At 42.1% G+C, this 21,378-nt stretch overlaps 1 protein-coding gene and 1 pseudogene across 5 annotated transcripts in view; one reads left to right on the top strand and one right to left on the bottom strand.

The window, feature by feature from the left end:
* Positions 1–21,378, bottom strand: part of LOC309383246 (dehydrogenase/reductase SDR family member 1-like) — a 182,030-nt pseudogene that overhangs the window by 16,376 nt on the left and 144,276 nt on the right. The gene's annotated exons all lie outside the window — the stretch shown is intronic.
* LOC309383241 (sterol O-acyltransferase 2-like) overlaps positions 1–21,378 on the top strand; it is a 126,069-nt gene that overhangs the window by 97,263 nt on the left and 7,428 nt on the right. For all 4 annotated transcript variants that reach the window (XM_081935533.1, XM_081935532.1, XM_081935530.1 and 1 more), the window contains 6 exons: positions 804–885; positions 1,072–1,117; positions 1,743–1,872; positions 18,303–18,400; positions 19,237–19,335; positions 19,877–20,012. In XM_081935533.1, coding sequence (XP_081791659.1) covers positions 804–885; positions 1,072–1,117; positions 1,743–1,872; positions 18,303–18,400; positions 19,237–19,335; positions 19,877–20,012 — 591 coding nt within the window. The remainder of the gene's footprint in view (positions 1–803; positions 886–1,071; positions 1,118–1,742; positions 1,873–18,302; positions 18,401–19,236; positions 19,336–19,876; positions 20,013–21,378) is intronic.

The raw sequence follows: 21,378 nt of genomic DNA, 5'->3' as shown, positions 1-21,378 counted from the left end.
AAAGCAAAGGAAACCACTTGCCTGGGTCAAGTACATTTTCCCAAATCTCTCACAAATCACAATTTCTCCTGTTTGCCAGATTTTATTTAGCATGAACAGCTGCAGAACATAGGCAATTTATTTATTTGGCTATTTGTTTGTCCTTTTTATCAGGATACAAAGCAGCTCAAAAATTAAAGAAACAATCTGACACACTATGCAAGATTTTAATTGCATTTTTGCCCTATAGATATACTTGTGAATGCATGGAAGAAAAGCTTTCTTTGTTTTTTGCTTTTGTATACCAATGGAGGCAGATTTTCGGAAAGCTGAATTCTGCACCCTGTATCACACCTTAAACTACTTTTTGTACATGAGATGTATCATAAGCTACTTTTTGTATATAAGAAATATCCTAATAAGAAGAGCTGTGGTGGCACAGTGTTTAAAATGCAGTATTGCAGGCAGATTCTGCCGACTGCTAGATGTTTGATTCTCACCAGCTCAAGGTTAATCTTCCAAGGTTGTTAAAATGAGATCCTGGATTGTTGGGGACAATATGCTGACTCTGTAAACCATTTAGAGAGGGCTGTAAAGCTTTATGAAGCGGTATATACTGTAAGACTAACTGCTATTGCTATTGTTATCGTCATGTACACATAAAGCTTTGCATTCTTCCTGCTAAAATGCTATGCAGAGAGGAGATGCCTGCACTTGAGCAACAGGGAAGCTCCAGGGCAACTATTTCTTCAGTGTACAAACTGCTGTTTCTCTGTGTACTTTCAACCATTCCTTTGCTTCTTTCCCCCCCCCCCCCACTCCAGGGAAGATAAGCTGTCCTGAATTCTCAACCTACTTATATTTTCTCTTCTGCCCTACTTTGATCTACAGAAAGAGCTATCCAAGGTAACTCCTTGCATATCGTGTTTTTGGGCTCCCTGGTTTCTCAGCTCTATGAGAAAAAGAATGGGCAAAATGGGCTTCAGGAGATACAGCCCGTGCCCCCAGAGCAACCTTGTAACCATTGTATTTTCCAAGAAAAGGGAACTACTCTGTTATATCTCAACTCAATCCCTGTTCCTTTCCTTATAGAGACCCATACATCCGCTGGAGTTACGTCATCCGAAAACTGGTTGAGGTGAGAGAGGCACATTAAGTTTCCATTGACTGGATGGTTTTATCTGGTCTCTCTGTGGATTAGAAATGTGCTTGGGGACTATTGGATTTTCCCACAAGACTTAGCTAGACTGGTAACTCTAAGATGTCTCAACTGGCCAAGGGAGTAAATAGCAATAATATTTTAAGAAGCCCTGGGTGACCAAAGGCCACTATTTAAATTTCCCAGAGTTCTCTAGCCTTGAGCGAATGAGTTATAACATTTATCCTGAGTTATCTTTCATGCAAAAAAGGTCATTTCCCTAAGAGGTGTTCAATTTAAAACTTTAGATTAATGTATATATTTTCACAGGAAAAGGGGGTTTGAAAGAGAGTAGAGTTGATGGAACTTAGAGCCACTCAGTAAGTGAGTACTGCAGAAATCTATGACAGATTGACTCAAACTAAACAAAAGAGGGACTGGTGTTGGAGGACAGCATTTGAGCATTGTAGGATATTAAAATGACAGCCAAATCCAGCTTCTGAGATCATAGACCAGAAGAAAGTTATTCTTTAGTCATAACCGAGAGCTAGTAACCAGCATGTCTTGCCAGAACACTCAGATGCCAGTATATCACTAAAGTAGAGTTTTTCTCTATGTCCCACAGTTCCTGGCGAGTATATATTTTATAAATTTCCTTCTGAAATACTACTTCATCGCTAACTTTGGCAACATGCATAAGCAGCCCTTCACCATCAAAATCCAGCTGCTTTCCGTCTTTGATTCAATAATACCTGGTATGTTAAAACTATTATATTTTCATTCTTTCTTTTTTTTAAGAATTTTATTGGTTTTACAAACATTTTTAGGAAAGGGGTATTGGATATGTGTACAAATTTTGACAGCTACATCGTGCAGGAAATGGTATTCCCCCCAAGACTCATAACTTTTACAAAAATATAAACAAGATGTTATTGCTTAACTAACTGCTGACAGCTTATTCTTACATTGTATCTTTCAATAATTTCAATCATTTAGTTTGTATCAAACAAAAAGATTCATTATATCAACAATTGCACTATTTTTCTAACTTACTTTTGTGATCTGAGTTTTCTCATTGTTCAATATTAAGTAATAGCATATAGTCAGTGTGGTAAATTCAATTGGTAATTTCGATCAGTTTATATCAGGTGACTTTTCTTACTCATTTGTGTGATCTGAGCTTTCTTGTTGTCGTCCCATCTCCCCCGCTGGCAGAGCTCTGGCCCCTCCCGTGTCTTGTATGTCTGTTGAGGAATCATCTGGTTTTTCTAGGAGTAGTTTATTTTTCTCTATAAAGGCCTGCGCCTCTACGGGTGTATTAATCCTAACTCTTGTCTCCTCCCAGAATATTAACACACCTTCAGGCATCAACCATCTAAACCACACCCCCTTCTGGTGTAATTTATTCGCCAATTGTGAATAATGTTTTCTTTTTTCCCTCACTTTCTTGGGGATCTGTTTCAGAATGGTTATCTCCTTATCTTTGTATGTCAAGGCTTGCCCCCTTTGTGCATTCAGAATTTCATCTCTTGTACTTTTCCTAAGAAATTTAATGTGTACCTCCCTGAGAACATTGTTTGTTCTAGCATAAGCTGAATTCACTCTATAAGCCAGGTCTATTTCCCACCCCATCTGTTGTTTCTCCTTCTGAATATACTCAGCCAAAATGTTTGTCATGATGTCCCTTATATTTTCATCATCTGTCTCCATCACGTTTTGGAATCTAAGATAAAAAGACATTCTCTCAAACTCTATTTTCATTTGTTGGGTGTCAAGTTCTTCGTTTCCTTTCTGCACACCCTCTACCCCCCCCCCTCATCTCAGCCGCCCCATCCTCCAAAAGATCCAGTCTCTGTGAGTTCTTATTAATTTTATCCTGGTTCTCTTTAATTTCTTCTTTCATCTCCTTCAATTGTCTCTTTATTTCCTCTTGTCCCTGTAGAATTTGTTGAAACATTTGATGAAACTCCAGGTCCGTAGATTTAGGTTGCTTGAAGGCTGTTAACGTTGATTGTGTGCTAGGACTGGAGGTTGCAGATGTCGGGGCAGAGGCAGCAAAGCCTGACTTTCCAGGAGGTGGTCTTTTAGATGCCATTGTTTATAATGTAAAGAGTCTAGTCAGTATAGAGAAGGATCAGTCAGAGGAGTTGAGCAGCCAAGAGAGTCCAGGAGACAGAGGGTCCAGGCAGAGGGGAATTTTCTAATCACCCTGGCAGATGAGCAAAAGTTTTTCACTCCAAGGAGTTCAAAGGCAAACAATCAACAAGAGAGTTATCCAAGTAGCACGGAGACAAAGACCGGAAGCCTGAAGTTTGGAAGGTGGAGTCAAGTTTCACATTTCATAAAGACAACGGAAGTGGGCCATCTTGCCCTGCCAGCTTCGGGTTTCGAAGCAACAAATAAAGTTTTCAAAGTTCAAAATTCCCAAAGCTTCCAGATCTCATTATATTATAAGTTTAAATCCGAAAATCCACTTAGTTAGGGTGTGGCATCTTTGGTTTGGCTCTCCCCCTCCTCCTTCCCTTGGGGCTGAGAGCACACTTGTTTCCAGCCGCTTGTCCAAGGGGGGGGGAAAATCCCCCTCCCCTCCAGCCACGCCTCTCCAAGTCAAATTGAAAAAAAAAGTTTGCACAACTGACAAGTTTTTAAGTTAGTAATGGGGATGGAGGAAGTCTACGCCTCACCGCTCCACCGCCGCATCCTTCAGATTTCTTTTTCTCCGCACAGCCTCTCAGCGAAAACGCCCACGTGTCCTCCGATCTGCTCCCCGGTGCCTTGGGCGAGGCGGGGGACCTCCCGCCGGCCGCTGCCGATCCAGGGACCCCCTGTGGTGCCGCCCCTCCGGCAGGACGCCTCTGCGGGGCGTCCTGTGCCCCCCAAGAAGTGGGGAAGCCCACCGGGGAGCCGGAGCGAGCAAATACTTGCCCGTCGCTGTCAGCCACCAGAACCAGACGGCATCTCCCATGTCTTGTGTAGTGTCCTCCGCTTTATCTAGGAGAGCTTTGTTTTTTTCCATGAAGGACTCCGCCTCCATAGTTGTATTAATTCTAATTCTACTGCCCTCCCAGAAAATCAGCATACCTTCTGGCAGAAGCCACGGGAACCAAAAACCTTTATCAAATATTTTTTTTGCTAATTGTGCATATTTTTTCCTCTTATCTCTTACTTTCTTCGGTATTTGTTTCAGAATGGCTATCTCTCTGTCCTTGTATTTTAATGTTTGCCCCCTTTGTGCCCCCAAAATCTCATCTCTTGTAGCCTTTCTAAGAAATTTAATATGAACCTCTCTTGGAACATTGTGTGTTCTAGCATAAGCTGAATTAACTCTATAAACCAAATCAATATCCCACCCTAACTGCTGTTTGTCTTTTTTAATATATTCAGCTAAGATTGTTGTCATTATCTCCTTTAGGTCTTCATTGTCAGTCTCAATTACATTTTGAAATCTAAGGAAAAAAGACATCCTTTCAAATTCCATTTTCATCATGTGGTTCTCAAGTTCTAAATTTCCTCTCTGGACCCCCCTCACCTCCCACCTCATCTCAGCCGTCCCCTCCTCCAGAACGTCCAATCTCTGTTTATTTTGTGCCGTTTGATTTTGATTTTCTCTGAGCTATTCATTCATTTCTCTCAGTTGATTTTTCATTTCTTCCTGCCCCTTTAAAATCTTTTGAAGCAACTGATGGGTTACAGATTCCTCCTCAGGGGCTTTGGGTTGTAGAAACGATGTTAAGGATTGTTGCCCAATGGGACTGGATATTGAAGATGTTGGGGCAGAATCTGGCTTCCCAGGTGGTGGTTTCTTCAGAGCCATCATAGAAAAAAAAAGAACTCAGGAATATCTATGTCCATACAGAGAAATGGCGACTGTAGAAAGGCACAACCAAGAGAGACCATGAGGCAGGCAGTCCATATAGGAGTAGAAGCCTTCTATATAATTCGATTCCAGGCAATTAAGTCAGTTATTCCAAGTCCAGGATACTATGTAGCAAGAGATGTTTCTGGGAGTCATGGAGACAAAAGCACAATGCCAGTAGTTTTTATAGGAGGAGTCTAATTTCACAGGGCATAAAGACAGTGGAAGTGTGCCATCTTGCTTCGCCAACACCAGGGATCAGAAAGCAACAAGTCAAAAGTTTTCAAAGTTTTTAAAACAGTCAGATTCACTTTTCTTTCACAATTGTATTAGGACATTCATTTTGCCATTGCTTGTAGCGAGTGTGATCTTTTAAAAACTCTCTCTCGCTCCTCCGAGAGACGAGATAGCTCCAAGCCACTTTTCCGAGGGGTGGGGAAGTCCCCCTTCCTCCAATCACACTTCCCAAGGGAGGATTGAAAGTCTCTTGAAAAGCTGACAATCTCTGATTTAAATATCAAAGGAGAATCAAAGGAGAATTGGACAGGGTTCCCATCTCACCGTGCTTCAGCTGCAGCCTTCAAGTTATCGATCATCCAGCTGCCTCGAAACAAGGGTGTGCGGGAGCGCACCCCCCTCTTGCTTCTCGGCTCTTGGGGCAATGCCAGGGACCCCCCCACGGCCGCCGCCATTCCAGGGGACCCCCAGCGAGCAGCCCATAAGGCAGGGCGCCCTTTCCAGGCACCCTGTGCCCCCCCCAGCCAAGAGGAGCCCACCAAGAGAGCGCAGGGCGGACGAAACACGTCCATTGCTCTCAACAACCGTCTTTGATTCAATAATACCTGGTATGTTAAAACAATTATATTTTCATTCTTGTAGCAGGAATATGTGATCAGGCTGATGTCAGCATTCCGGAAAACCCAAACTCCAATGAAAAACTCCAATGAGACATTTATTAGAGTAGATATACAGGCACATCTGGGAAAACCTAGATCTGAGATTTCTGGGTTTTCCCTCAGTAAGTCAAAAGTCCAAACCCATCCCCTGCACCCATCAGTCCATCACATTGTCCAATCCCAACCCATCCCAACTCGAAACATCACTTCAACCACTCCTCCTCCAGGTGCCGGAATACCATGACTTTGACCGAAAAGAAGAATGCTATTATGTCTAACTACATTCCCTCTACTAAATTCCCCCTACTAATTTCCCAAGCACAAAAATGTGGCAGCATGGAAGCTTCTGGTGTTAATATGGCTTCCAAAACAGACAGGTGTCTCCCCTCCCCCCAAGGAAAACAGCACATCCTGTAAAATGAAATAGACAAAACACAAAACAGGAGTTAATGTAATGTCCATCAAAACACTTAATCCCCTCTCCCCTCCCCAGGATGACCCTTTTGCTTGTCAGGAAATTTATCATGAAATAGTTTCACTAGTCTTTCAGCCTTCACATCCCAACTTTTTACCCAGGTAGCTTCTGACAAAGGGTATCCTTTCCAGAGTACTAAATACTATAACCGACCCCAATTCAGTCTAGAGTCAAGAATCTTCTTAACTTCATAATGAGTTTCACCCAGCACTATCATAGGTTGGAAAGGGGCAGCTGGTATGGGTCTTAAAGAAGATTCTATCACTGGTTTCAATAAGCAGCTGTGAAACACTGGATGTATTTTCCCTAGTATCTGAGGGAGGCTAAGTTAGACAGTCACAAAGTTAATTACTTTCAATATAGGAAAAGGACGGATGAATTTAGGTCTGAATTCCTTGCTCGGTAACCTCAATCTTAGGTATTTAGTTGACAAATACACTTTATCTCCTATCCAAAAGGATGGTTGGAGAGACCTGAGCTTGTCTGCCTGTTTTTTATATTTCTCAGCTGCTTCCGCTAAAACTTTCTTCATATTCTCCAACCCTTTTTGTAATGAGGCTATCCATATCCATGTCTATGTTCGGGACATGGAGGTAGGGGGTTCTCAAGGCAATTCAGGCATAGGCACAAAATCCATGCCAATAGTTATTTGAAAAGGAGTCGGCCCTGTGCTACTATGTACAGCATTATTACTGTATAAGCCACTTCTGCGAACAGTAATAAATCCACCCAGTTTTCTTGTTGATAATTTACATAACATCTAATATATTGTTCTATCATTGCATTGGATCGTTCCACCAATCCATTAGTCAGGGGATGAAAAGCTGAGCTAAGCCCCTGGGACGATCTGATGAACCTCAGGAACTCTCTCCAGAACCTAGCAGTAAATTGGACTCCGCGGTCTGATATTACTCACCATGGAATGCCATGAAGCCTGGTTCATGGAACGTTTTGCCAGCTTTTTGGCAGAAGGCAGTCTGCAATGAAGAGGGCTTGTTTGGAGAATAAAACAATGACAGTCCAAATTACCATATTTCCTTCACTTTCTGGGAGTTTGACAATAAAATCCATTGCAATCTTCTCCCAGAGTTTTGTGGGTTTGGCAACTTGCTGGAGAAACCCAGGGGGTTTCCCTAGTCTGGTTTTCATGGTGGCACAAATAGCGCAGCTTTTAACATTGTCCTCTACATCAGATTTCATCCTTGGCTATCAGAATTGTCTCCTAACCAAATGGAGGCGTTTAAAAAATCCAAAGTGTCCCCCACTCGAGAATCATGACTCTGTTTTAGCACCATTAATCACATGCAGCTGGGCACATAAATCTTCCTTCCTTCCCAAGCCAGTCCCTCCCTCAAAGTTAAGTCCATTTGGTTTTCTTTAAACCACATATCATTTGACAGAGCAGTTTTTAATTCTGCTGTCAACTTGTCTTTGGGGAGGATGGAACGGCATTTGATTTGTGCCCTGGTGATTGCTTGGGCTGCTGGTTGGGCTTCAGAGATCTCTTTTTGTTGGCTATCAAATTGGGGTTTTCTGGACAAAGCATCAGCCAAAAGGTTCCCCCTCCCCCCCCCCCAGAATATATTTTAGTTTGAAGTTAAAGCATTTGAAATACTGAGCCCAACAAATTTGTTTGGGGGAAAGTTTCTGAGGGGTCTTCACAGCCTTGAGGTTTTTATGATTAGTCCACACTTTGAAAGGCTCCTTAGCCCCCTCTAGAAAATGTCTCCAGGATAAGAGAGCCCATCACACTCCACAAACCTTTTTCTCCCAGACCACCTATCTGTGTTCAGTGTCCGTTATCTTTTTTGACACATAAGCATAAGGCATTAATTTGTTTTGAAAGTTCTTTTGGAGTAGAACAGCTGCTACAGTCATGTCACTAGTGTCGGCTTGGACTGTAAAGGGTTTATTTTGATCAGGATGCTGGAGGATCGGCTCCGCCACAAATGCGCTTTAAATGTTCAAAGGATTTTTGACAGTCCATTGTACGAGCAAGAGGTTGGCTATGTTTTGGCTTGGTCAGAGACGGGCTGGTTTAAAGTAACTTAGTTAAAGGAAGCATCACCTCCATGAAGGAAGGGATGAATTGTCTATAAAAATTTCTTCAAAGTTCAACTTCATTTTCAACTTCATTTTGATCCCTTGATTAGACATGGTCGCCCAGGTAGTCTAAAGATTCCTTACGGAATTCATATTTTGACAGATTCATGCAGAGTTTGGCAGGACTTATCTGACTAGTTTGACATGCTCTTCCAGAGTTTCACTGAATATGAGAATGTTATCCAATTAAACCAGAACCCCCTTATATAGGTGTTCATTTGTACCTCATTGATCAGTTGTATAAATACGGGGGGGGGGGGGGGGCTTGAAGTTCAAAAGATGTGACTCGGAATTGTAAATTGCCCAGGGGACAGTTAAAAGCAATCTCCCTCCTTTATGCAGACTCGGTAATAGGCTTCCCTTCAATCTAGCTTAGTGAAAATCTTGCCTTTTGACAAGTGATTCAGCAAGTCCTTCATTAGGAGTAGGGGTATTTTGTAGGCAAATTCCATTGACCCCCCCTAAAATCAACATATAATCTAAGCCCCCCCCCCAATCTTTCTTCTCTTTAAACAATACTAGGGCTGTCCTCTGGCTAAATTGGTATCAATGTACTTTCTCAATTTGATCATTTCAGTAGATGTCATGGAGTACATTCTTGGTTTTGGTAACTTGGCCCTGGTTTCTAATTCAATGGCACAATCAGTGGCTTGGTGAGGGGGGAGGATGTTGCATTCCTCATCACTAAATGCCTTTGCTAAGTCTCTATAGTCCTTAGAAATCAGGGGTTCGCCTGGAGACAAGTCTGACATGGTGGTGGCTGTCTCTGGCGGTTGGCCCCGATTGATTGGCAACCTCCTGTCAGGATGGACAGGGGGTAGTGGGCCAATGCCAATTATGATTTTACAGTATCCATCCTCCCATTTAATGGTAGGGGCCCATTTGTCAAGCCAAGCAAGGCATAATATGACAGATTCTGACATCCTTGGCGCCACTACAAATCATATAAGTTCACAATGTCTTCCCATTTCTAATCTATCCAGTTCTATTATTTGGGTAGCTGGGACTCCTCCAATTAACATTCCATCTACCTGTTCGAACTTAATTGGGTGTTTTAGGGCTCTAGTTTTTATCCCTAATTGTTCAATGATTGGAAGCTTAGTTAAACATCTGGTACAGCCTGTATCTATCGCTGCTTTTAATTCTCCTTGCTCCCCTTTCTCAGGTACCATCAACTTCACTTTAACTGAAAAGGGGGAGTGGCTGCACTCACCAGCGGGTCGTCTTCCTCATTAGCCTCACCTGGAGGAGCTTTTTTGGCTGAAGGTTGCTCGCTTTCTTCGGTAGAGAGGGGAACCTCGATGGCTTGTCTGACAAACTGGCTGGTAACTGGGGGCTTTCGTGGAGCCCTTCTGCCTCTGGTAGCCATAGCTAGCCAAGGCTGTGGAACTAGGGCAGGTGCAAGACATTGGAAGCTCGATGACCTGCTTGTCTGCAATGATAGCACTTGATGACCCCTGTGGGTTGAATAGGAGAAGACTTGGTTGGCTTGGTCAAGGGGCATCTCGCCAAAGTCCTCTGTGCAGGTCCCTCAGCTGTGGATTTGTGGTGTGGGTGAATCTCTCTATCCAGAGCTATCAACATGGTGTACCAATCTTGTAGGTGCTCTGGCAACTCTCGGACGCCACAGGCTTTTCTGACTTCTTGATCAATTGCCTCGGCGACCGGCAGTGGGGCTGGGACCTGTTGGGATGCTGCAGTGGGGGAAACACTGACGTCTGAGCTGGAACCTGGGGCGCTGCTGCTGCTAGCTTCTAGATTGTGGCTGGTGGCTGGATAGGGGCCGGCTGCTGGATCAGAACCCATTGCTGTGCTGGGATCATTGGGGCATATTGGGCCCATGGTGATCCCGAAAAAGGTGGAGTAAACGGTGCTGGCATCCACTGGCACTGGACCCTCCCATGGCTGGGATAGAATACTCAGCCCAGGGGATACATTCCATGGGGGTGGGGGGAGCATGAAGGCAGGTTGGTGGTGGTGGTGGGGAAACTGACAGTTGTAGCATTCCCAATGCCAACTGCATCTGCTGTCTCCCTCCTGCTGCTTGACCCTGTTGCACCGAGCCGATCCCTCAGTCATCTCTAAGTAGAAAGGTGTCAATGCCACGTTAGTTCTACCACCAGGTTCTGGATCAGGAAAACTGAACATAGGTTGCGTTAAATTCCATCTCTCTTGAGAAGGTTGGAACCACAGTGCATAACTTCCCACTTCAAGTCATTCAAAACTTTCTGGGAGTCCTGTCAATGATTGGCTTTGAGATGGAGGCAACAGGTTCCAATCTTGGGAGTTGTTAGACCCCAAAATTCTCATATCCCTCCATTCGGGCTCATGGGTTGACTGCATTGGACTGGAGTTGGAACAATATTCAGGCGGTCTTTCTTCCGGTCCCATCTCTGGAGTTGGATCAGACTGGCAACTTTTCCAGGAATCCATCTCCTTGGGCTGAGCACCTAGCCTTCATATTGTCTCTGCAGCTTCAAGTGCTCGCACTACGTCTTCAGAAGGAGAATGCTGGGTCTCTATAAGTTCTCTGGTATCCCTCCCCATGGCTCCTTCTGCGATCTCCTCTTTCCCCTCCACTGTTGCTGAGTCTTCGCACTGCCTGAGTTTCAGGTCAGGGCTGGGGCTCAGCACCCCAGATAGCCCCCTTTTGGGGTGCTGTTTGACTACTTAGGATTTGAATTAATGTCAGTGTTCCGGAAAATCCAATGTAAAACTATGAGATAGGCATTTCTCAAAACTCCCATTTATTAGGGTACGGATACAGAGACATCTGGGAAAATCTGGATCTGAGATTTCTGGGCTTTCCCTCAGTAAATCAAAAGTCCAAACCCATCCCCTGCACCCATCAGTCCATCACATGGTCCAATCCCAATCCGTCCTAACTTGAGATATCACTTCAACCACTCCTCCTCCAGGTGCAAGAATACCATGATCTTGACCAAAAAGAAGAATGCTCTTATGTCTAACAACATTCCTCTCTACTAAATTCCCCCCTACTAATTTCCCAAGCACAAGAATGTGGCAGCGTGGAGGCTTCCAGTGTTAATATGGCTTCCAAAGCTGACAGGTGATTTATCACATTTTAGAGAAACTGAAGAGAGATGTACTACAGGTAGTTCTCAACATACAACCATTTATTTAGTGACCTTCAAAGTTACAACAGCACCGAAAAAAGTGACTTTTAATCGTTTTTCACACTTGCAACTGTTGCAGCATTCCCATACTCATGTGATCAAAATACATGCCATAAATTCTGTCAAGTATTTATGGTGGTTGCAATGTCTCTTCTCAATTCCTATCCTTGACCATGATTTGTGGGGATTTGAATAAAATCTAAATTGTTTGTTTCCTATGTTTCTTTCTCGCCATACATCTTTCAGGCTCAGTTCCTGTGCCATTTCAAAAAAGATGATTGATAGTGTTCTTTTTTTTCTTATTTCTTTTGTTACTTTTGTAGTCATCATTGATATCTGTTATAGCATTGAAATTGCCAATTAGACATATATCCTCATATTCTATTTTTGTTATTTTTTGGTGGATCTTCTTATAAAATTCTTTTTGGTTTTTATTTGGGGCGTATATTGCTGTAAGGAGAATTTTTCTTTGTTCTGTTTCTATTTCTGTCATTAAAATCCTCCCCTCTTCAACTGCAATTTTTTTTCATGTTTATCCATTCTTTAATGTATATTGCAATTCCTCTTTTTTTGTGTGTGTGCTAGTGTTGTAAATAATTTCCCAAATTTTGGATATTCTAGTAGCTTGTTATATTAGCTTTTGATATGTACCTCTTGAAGGCACACTATGTCCATATTCATTTTTTATAATCTAGTCAAAATTTGCCTTCTCTTTTCCTCTGAGTTAAGCCTATTTATATTTAGTAAGAGTAGCTTAATTTCTTGTTCCATTGTATTACTTGTGTGCCATCCTTAGTTTCCTTACGTTTCTTGTCTCTATTCCTATTCTATTACCCTCTTGTTCTATTTGTTCTCTTTCCTGTTTTCTTCTTTCTTCTCTTTCTCCTTCCCTGTTTTCAACTGACTGTTCTTCTTGGCTTCTACTCTATGGTTCCTCTCTACTCTCTTGTTCTTCCTTGACAGTAAAGTGGTGTTCAAAGAACTAATGCCCTTTCTAGACTGTGTCTATTTTATATCTTTTTTCTTGCCAGATAATCATCACTCCTTCTGGTGTAAGCCATCTAAACATTCATTGTACTTTATTAATTGTTGTGCCTTCTCTAGTCTTTCACTATTTTCGGGATTTGTCTCAGGATTTGTATCTCTCTTCCTTTATTATATACTCTTCCTTCCTTTCTTACTGTATATACTTCATCCCTTACCGATTTTCTAGGGAAGCATACGTGGATTTCTTTTGGGAGCCTGTGGCTCCTGGCCGAATTTGTGTGGATTCGGTACACCTCGTCTATATCCCTTCTCGTTTCTTGTTTATTTTTTTGTAATATGTTCACTATAATCTCTGAAATTGTTTCCCCCTTTTCTTCTACTATATTTTGAAAATGCAGAAAGAAGCCAGCTTTTTCCATTTCTAAGAAGACTATATTTTCCCCTAATTCTCTGTTTAGTGTGGTCAACTTCTCATCTACCATCTCCATTTTCTTCTCCATTTTTTCTATCTTTGTTTCTACTTTTTTGAATTTTTTGTTCATTTTTTGTTATTTCACTTTGTATTTTCCCTACTTTATCATCTATTCTTCTAATCTCACTTCATTTCTCCCAGTTCTAGTTTAATTTCTTCATGATTTTTCCTAGTTTCTTCATGATTTTTTGTAATCGTTCCTTGTGTTTTCAACATTATTTCTTGTATCATTGTTAATGCATCTTGCATACACTGAAGGTTCATTGTTGATCTCTCTCTATATACACCCAGTGTGCTCTCAATTGTGGGCTGATATGAGGGTGAGGATGTTGCTGATGCCGGGTTGGATGCTGCCTTCCTGTTCATTTTACTAATTGTTGTTGTACTTGCCATTTTTATTTTAATTTCCTTACAATTTTTTCCCCACAATTACATATACTTCTCTCCCCCCACTACTTATTTCCGCCCTCTTATCAGCCCCTTCAATCTTTGGACTTTCCCTCTTCCATGCACAGTTCAATTCAATACAATTCAATCCTACAATCTAACAATTTAATTTCTATATATTTGAGTTTGTATGCAAGTCAATCCACACAATATTCAATATATTTAACCTAACACGCTCTTGATTTGATTCATACATAATCCTATATCATCTCTTTAATAGCTACAAACTATCACACACCCCACTTAAACACTATATTGCTATTTTTTCCTTTATATTCTCAAAATATGCAATATATTTAGACTAATAAATCCTTAATTTTAATTCTTATATAATATTATGTCATCTATTTATAACATTAATAATTTTAAAGTATCACCAATAGTTCATATATCTACACACTCTGTTCCAAATACAATATGGTTCAATACAATTCATCAATATTTCATCTCACCACAATTCAGTTTATATTTATATTTCTTCTTACAATGTTCTCTTTCATTGTTTTAATCCAATTTCAGAGATCACAAACTTGTTCGTGTCAATTTTTCAGTAGATTGCATCAGCCAGTTTATTCAGTTTTGTTACTCAGTTTTATTTCTCTCTCCACTAGATGGTGGTGTTACTCTTCTTTTGTATAGGCTTTTTTTCCCATGTCAAAAGTTCAATCTTTCCTGTTCTACACCCAACTTTCTCTCAAGTAATCCAAAATACTTCTCTGACCATCTTCACTGTTGTCACTGTCTCGTCTGACTCCAATTTCTGTTTATTGTCCAAATAGTTCCAACAGTCCTCCTCCTCTCCTTATTCTGTTCCGTTCTCAAGTCACTCCAAGCCGTTCTATTGCTACAGGAAATAATGTCCTTTTCCTCCCTCCTTATAGCCCCCAATATTGAGCTGTATCCAGCTCAATTCAAAGCTTTGAAATTCTAGCTCAGAGAGTTTTTAGTAAAGTTTATATTGTTTTAGTTGTTTTAAATGTTCTCACCAATGCTGCCATGCTGCTATCTTCTCTCCCTCATATGCGGCTGTCATGACTCAGAATCGGCCATGGATGCCGATTTCTTCTCTGGTGATTTCAAGGGGTTTCTCTCATCTGATAGGGAGGTTGCTTGCCTCCTCTCCGTCACCCGAGTGCCCCCTCTCTCCTGTTGATCCCTCCAGGTTCAACTTCATCCTTTTTCAGGAACTTCACCTTAGAAAGTCGAGTAAAGCTAGTGAAGCTACCACTCCTTCGCACGCTTCGAAGTGCTGTTACTGCATGAAGTCGGTGCTGTTCATAAAATTCTATTTGCTAAAAATGTTATCTTTCTTTACTTGTGAAAAGCAATTTTGTAGTCCTGGCTGGATTACAGGGCAATTGGCAATGGATGGATGAAACAATAGGAGGCAGTTTAGCTGTTGCTAAAACACATGACCCATTATTAGATGGTACAGCTCAACAATTCTGTATAGGACTTTCTCTTTCAAGTTTATAAGAATACATAATGCAAATCGGTTGGAAAAAGGAAAGAATAAAATTCTGCATTTTCATAATATACAGTATATAACGATTGTGTGAATATATCTGTTACATACTGACAGCCAGTATGGTAATTTCCACCAAGGTCCTCTCATCCAGTGGGAACAATACTCAAATGTCATTGGTCAAGAGGTCTGACAGCTCCCTATAAAAGGGCTGCTGCCAGACAGAGTCTTTGCTGGATTATGGATAGTTGTCACTTAATAAAGAGCTGTTGTTGCTGAAGCTTGAGTCTTGCCTTTTCCATTCACCCTATCTAACACTGGCAACAAAGGTGGGATTGGAAGGCAACTAGGCACCAAAAAGAGCAAACATAATCCAGCAAGTCAATCCAGCCCAGAGTTAAGTGCGGCGTTGAGGACCCATCTTTAATTGGCAAATTCGAATCTGCCTTGATTGAACAAGGTGACTACGCACACCCCACCAGCTCCATACAACCCAGCCACCAAGCACTGGGACGTGTATATAATGAGATTCCAATGCTTCCTTGAAGCCAACAACCTCCTGGGCCTGTCCAAAGGCTAAAAGAAAGCCATTTTCCTGAGCTAATGTGGGCCAGAGGTATTCGACACTGCGAAAGACCTATCCGAGCTAATGCCGGTACAGTCAGTCGCTTGGTTGGTGCTACAACAGACGTTGCAAACACACTATGCTCCCAAACCATCTAAATATGTGTGGAGGCACGAATTCAACCTCAGTAACCAGAAAGATGAAACGATCAACCAGTATGTTTCCGCACTTTGTAAGGCTGCTGCCTACTGCAAATTTAGGGACTTAGATGAACTCTTGGTGGACAGAATCATTTGTGGTGTTCGGGACATTAATTTACAGAGGAAGTTGCTCGCCAAGACAAACTTCACTCTACAAATTGCCCTGTACGAAGCCAGGGCTACTGAGTCTTCAACCAAGTCAACAGAGACGCTGCAAAGGCAGAACAGCCCAAAAAGTGTGCACAAGACAGCTGAAATCCATCACGACACTGCTGACTGAGAACTCTCTGACAGCAAGGAAGAGGTCTACCACATACACACAGAGAAGAAGAAAGAATCGGCACATAAATTCGAAACCCATTTCCTGCCTTGCGCTGGCTGTGGGGGCAACCATCAGCAATCTGCCTCCCGTTTCTGAGATACCTTTTGCCAATGCTGCATCTGAAAGGGGCACATTGCAAGGGTCTGCCAAAGCAAATTTCCCACAGCACCAAAGTAGCCAGCTGTCCAGGCTGCATGCCGAAGACCACTAAGGCGAGAATCAGGGAACCTGCGGCAGAAGCAAACATAGGCAGACAACACTACATTCCAGACAACGATCAGGCAGGCAAGCACCCAGGGGAACAAAAAGCTGAGGATATCCATCCTCCTTGAGGGATCTCTCTGCTCTATGGAGATCGACACCAGCTCATCACCGACCATCATGTCCTGGGCCACACTGAAGAAGGCTGCCCCCAACTTGAGAAGGCACACTTAGGGAGACCCCGAAGTGATCCCGATCAAGCCTGACAGGTCTGTCCGCATCTGCGTGGACTATAAATGCACCATCAATAAAGCCCTACAACAAAGCCCATTGTCCAGCATTTACTTCATTCCCTTGGACCAGGAAAAGTTTTTGCAAAATTAAATATGGTGCAGGAATACCAACAGTTGCAGAGGCCCAAACCATTGTGATGCATAGGGATGCATTAAATGGAACCGGCTGCAATTCAGAGTTAGTATTGCCCCTAGCGTCATGGAACGGCTTTTGCAGGGGATACCAGGAGTCATCCCCTATTTCGATGACATCTTAGTATTGGTTGCAAATAAGGAGCAACTTTTCAAAAGATTACAAACTGTTTTGACCAGAATTAGTGAGAAAGGCCTCCGCCTCAAAAAAGAAAAATGCCAAATTAATGTACCATGGTTGAATTTCTGGGGTACCTGATTCACCCAACAAATAAAAAAATCAACGCAATCCTGAACGCCCCCACACCTTGAATTCAGATTGAGCTGCAGGCGTTCCTCGGAGTCCTTAACTTCTACAGTGTCTTTCTTAAACAGAAAGCTACTGTCACTGAGCCATTGCATCAGCTCCTCAGCAAGAAGGCGAAGTGGACCTGGGGCAGAGCTGAAGCCACTGCATTTGCTGTGGTGAAAAGACTGCTGTCAGCGGACACGTTCCTGGTCCAGTACAACCAGACTCTGCCACTTGTGCTGACTTGTGATGCCTCTCCGTCAGGACGGTCCTCAGCCACCGCATGCCCAAAGGAATCGAGGCCCCCATTGCCTACTACTCGAGGACCCTGTCAGCTGCTGAGCGGAACTACAGCCAACTGGACTGTGAGGCTCTGGCTGCTTTAGCTGGCATAAAAAGGTTCCACAAGTACCTGTATGGCTTTGACTTTGAAATCATCACAGACCATAAACTGCTTTTGGGACTCCTGGCAGGGTACCGGCCTACTCCAGCATCGCTGTCGCCGCAAATGACTCGTTGGACAATTTTCCTCAAGGCCTACAGCTACCGCCTTGTTCACGGGCTGGGCACAACTTTGGGGCATGCCGATGCCCTCAGCAGGTGCCCTCTATCTGAACTGCTAGCAGATTTGATCCCTGAGACTCTGGTCTAAACAAGGCAGTTGCTAACAACAGGAAGTAAAAATATGTTAAAATATTTAAAATTTAGCAGATGGAGTAGTGAAGCATTGGACAATGAGTAAGAACTCTGAGTTGTAATCGGTTGCTGTGAGAGTAAAGCGGGAGTTTCCTTGTTTCCCGCCCTTTTCCTCTGTGTGCTGTGTATGCTGTCTGCGATTTACCTCATGATGTTTCTGCTGAATTGATTTACCTGGCGATGCTCCTGATTGCTTATCTTATTTACTGTAAATACATTTATTTATATAAAACTGGTACATATCAGCATCTCTGACTCCATTTGGACACCGGCTGCAGAATTCCCTGACAAAATAACATAGGCAAAGCCATTCTGCTCTTCGTCCACTTGGAAATCCCAAAAGTACTTTTCAAAAGACAAATGGGTTTTCTTGGGGGGTTTTCTCCTTGAAAACTAATTTCTCATCCAAGAAACTTCTTTAGTCATTTTCAGACCCGATGAAGCTACTGGGATGAGAAGTGAAGTTTTGTGACAACCATGACCTGAATGATTGAGAATCTCTATAGACATTCCATTAGGATACTAGCCTAAAAGTGTAACTTGATTTGCAATTGTCTTTCTTAAATCTGCAACAATAACTGAAAGTTTAATCTCTTCTCTCTCCAGAAAGTGGGAAGAATTAATGTATTTCTTTGCCTCTCTCATTCAGGGATATCATTTCTATTAATGATCAACTATTTCCACTTGCACTGCTGGCCAAACGCATTTGCTGAGATTCTGTGCTTTGCAGACCGTTCCTTCTATAAGGTGATAACAAAGGGATGGGGAGGTTGCAAGAAAGATATGGGGAGTATGGATTTCATTCCTCATGGATAGACGTGAATGGTCCATTGGCCAAGAAGAACACTTTGAAAAACTTTGCAAAGAGTTCTGAGAGGTTATGGCTCTGAAAGAAAAGCAAATTTGAACTTGCTAAAATACATGTACTGGAGAAGCTGACACTAAAGAATCTGATTGCTTGTAATCAAAGTAATAAATACAGGTGGTCCCTCATTTAGCAACTGCTTGCAGTTACAACTATGATGATAAAGTATAGTGATAATCAAAGCTCACATTTACCACCTTTGCAGGTCTGTAAAGCGAAGGAAAGTTGAAGTAAAATTGCAAGCATGTTCTATCCATACTAATTGTTTTAATCGGCTTGGAAAACATTTTAATTTTTGCTTTTATCATATGGCACCAGAGTCACTTGAGGTGAGATAGGCAGCTATGTAAATTTGGCAATAAATAAATCTGGCAACTAAATAACATAACTGTTTAACTTAATGACCACTTAACAACTTTGTTGCTGCTCCCAATTATGGTCACTAAATGAAGACTACCTATGCAAACATGTATGTGTAGGACTATATAAGAGAGATCAAATAATATGTTCCAAAATTGGCAGTTGCAATTTCCCACTGGTTTCCCCACTGACTTAGTGATGGAAATTCTAATCCTGATTGCCCTTGTAACTCAAAAACTACCTGTACACAGACAAACTAGAGTGGATTGTTTCTTTCTTTGCCAAAATACAGTGATGTTCCAGTTTCAAGCCTGGCATTTGTGTTTTTCATGCTCTTTATTTCAATCTCCCTGCCTAGGACTGGTGGAATTCCACATCATTCTCGACATTCTATCGGTCATGGAATTGGATTGTATACGATTGGCTGTACTGTTATATTTATCAAGATTTTATCCGGGTAGGTAAGGCTGTAATGGGTTGTGATAATAATCTTTGGGGGCAGGAGGAAGAACTGCAGCCAGGGCAATGTTCAAGAGAAGTCTCAGCGCACAGCAGGAATGGGGGTAGAATAACATCTCAGAAGAGACTCTCCCTTGTTGTTCAGAAAATAAAGGCTAGGAAGGGGGGAAGTGCTTTCAGACTTGCAAGATTCTATTACTGTAACCTTGCAATAAAAGTACTATTATTCAGTGGTGGGATTCAGCCAGTTCACACCACTTTGGGAGAACCAGTTGTTAAGTTTCTGAGCAGTTTTGTGAACTGGTTGTTGGAAGAAATCATTAGGGCAGAGAACCAGTTGTTAAATTATTTAAACCCCACCACTGCTATTATTGGTTTACTGTTTGGACTACCTGAAAGGGCTGACATGCTTACCAACCCACTCTATATTACCCCATAAAGTACACCTGCTCTGTCTAATTTCTATATTCGTATCTTCATTGTTTATTGGTGAACACCAAGATGAGGTCTATAATTCACTTGTGCTCCTTCTCTTCCAGCTGATGGGAAAGAGAGCCCGAGCTGGAGCTATGCTCATGGTCTTCCTTTTGTCAGCGGTTACCCATGAATACATAACCACCTTGGCTTTTGGCTTCTTCTTTCCTGTCCTGTTTGTGCTTTTTGCCATGATTGGAGGTTAGTATTGCCTCAGAAAATGGACTGAACCTTTCCTCAGAAGATTCAAGCAAATCCCGTAAAAAAAGAATGTAGCATGGATTGCTCTTGGTGAACCTTCTTTCATTCTGTTCTACCCTCCTTTGGTTTGGTGTTTCCACACTTCCCAATTGACACACATTCATTTTTTACCACTGGTAAGTGGAGTTGCTCCAAATTTATTCAAAATATATTAAGCCAGTGGTCAGGATCTTGTGATGGGTCTTGTGATCTCTCTAACCCTAAACCCTAACCCATCACAAGAGTCTCAACGTATGTGACCCACTCCTAACCCATCACAAGACCCATCACAAGAACCTGACCTGATGTGACCCTCACCTGTCATGACCTCTCCATCATGATGCCTACTAACATCACAGAGACCTTATAAGCAGAAGAACACTGACATTGACATCCCCAAAATTCCACTAAAGATGTTACCTAGCCTGGTAAGGAAACATTTGGAAACCAACCAACAAGCTTGGAGAATGAATCTCCACACCCACCTCATTTACTCTAGATTTACTATTATAATAATTTCCAGTATTCTCAACCTAGATCTATGTGGCCTACAGTCTGACCTAATTGTAATACACAAAATTATGTGCTACAACATCCTACCTATAATGACTACTTCAGCTTCAACCGCAATAATACACAAGCAAACAATAGATACAAACTGAAGGTAAACCGCACAAAACTCGATTGCAGAAAATTTGACTTCAGCAACAGTGATCAATGCCTGGAATACACTATTTGACTCTGTTGTTACATCCTCAAACCCCCATAACTTTAACCTTAAACTGTCTACTGTTGACCTCACCGTATTCCTAAGAGGTCAGTAGGGGCGTGCATAAGCACACTAGCGTGCCTAATGTCCCTGTCCTACTGTCTCCATTATTTGTACCCATTTCCTGTCTTCTTTTTCATGTTTATTCTTATTCCTGTTATTTTATACATGGGTGACAAACTATATAAAATAAATAAATAAATAAATAAATAAAAGCCTTCATACGCTGCAGAATCCTGGGAATTATGCCAAAAGTGTTTTTTTCGAGAGGCAACTTGACTTTCTGGTTTTTCTTTGAAAATATTCGCTTCTCATCTAAGAAGCTTCTTCAACTTTGACTGGATGGTGGAGAATGGAAGGTCAACATCCATGGGAATGGACGGCCACCATCCAGTCAGAGCTGAAGAAATTTCTTGGAAGAAAAAGGAGAAAGTCCAGATGCCTCTTGAAAAAGCTCCTTTGGGACAACCTTGGACTGGATGACTGAGAATCTCCATAGACAATCCTGAGAATTGCTTGCCTAACTGAGTGGAGCTTCCCAAATTGAGAAAGACTAGA

This window comes from Natrix helvetica, assembly GCF_964273705.1.
Source record: "Natrix helvetica genome assembly, chromosome: 1".
NCBI classification, from domain to species: domain Eukaryota; kingdom Metazoa; phylum Chordata; class Lepidosauria; order Squamata; family Natricidae; genus Natrix; species Natrix helvetica.
The sequence above is the reverse complement of the archived record's forward strand: the minus strand, read 5'-3'. Positions and strand labels throughout refer to the sequence as shown.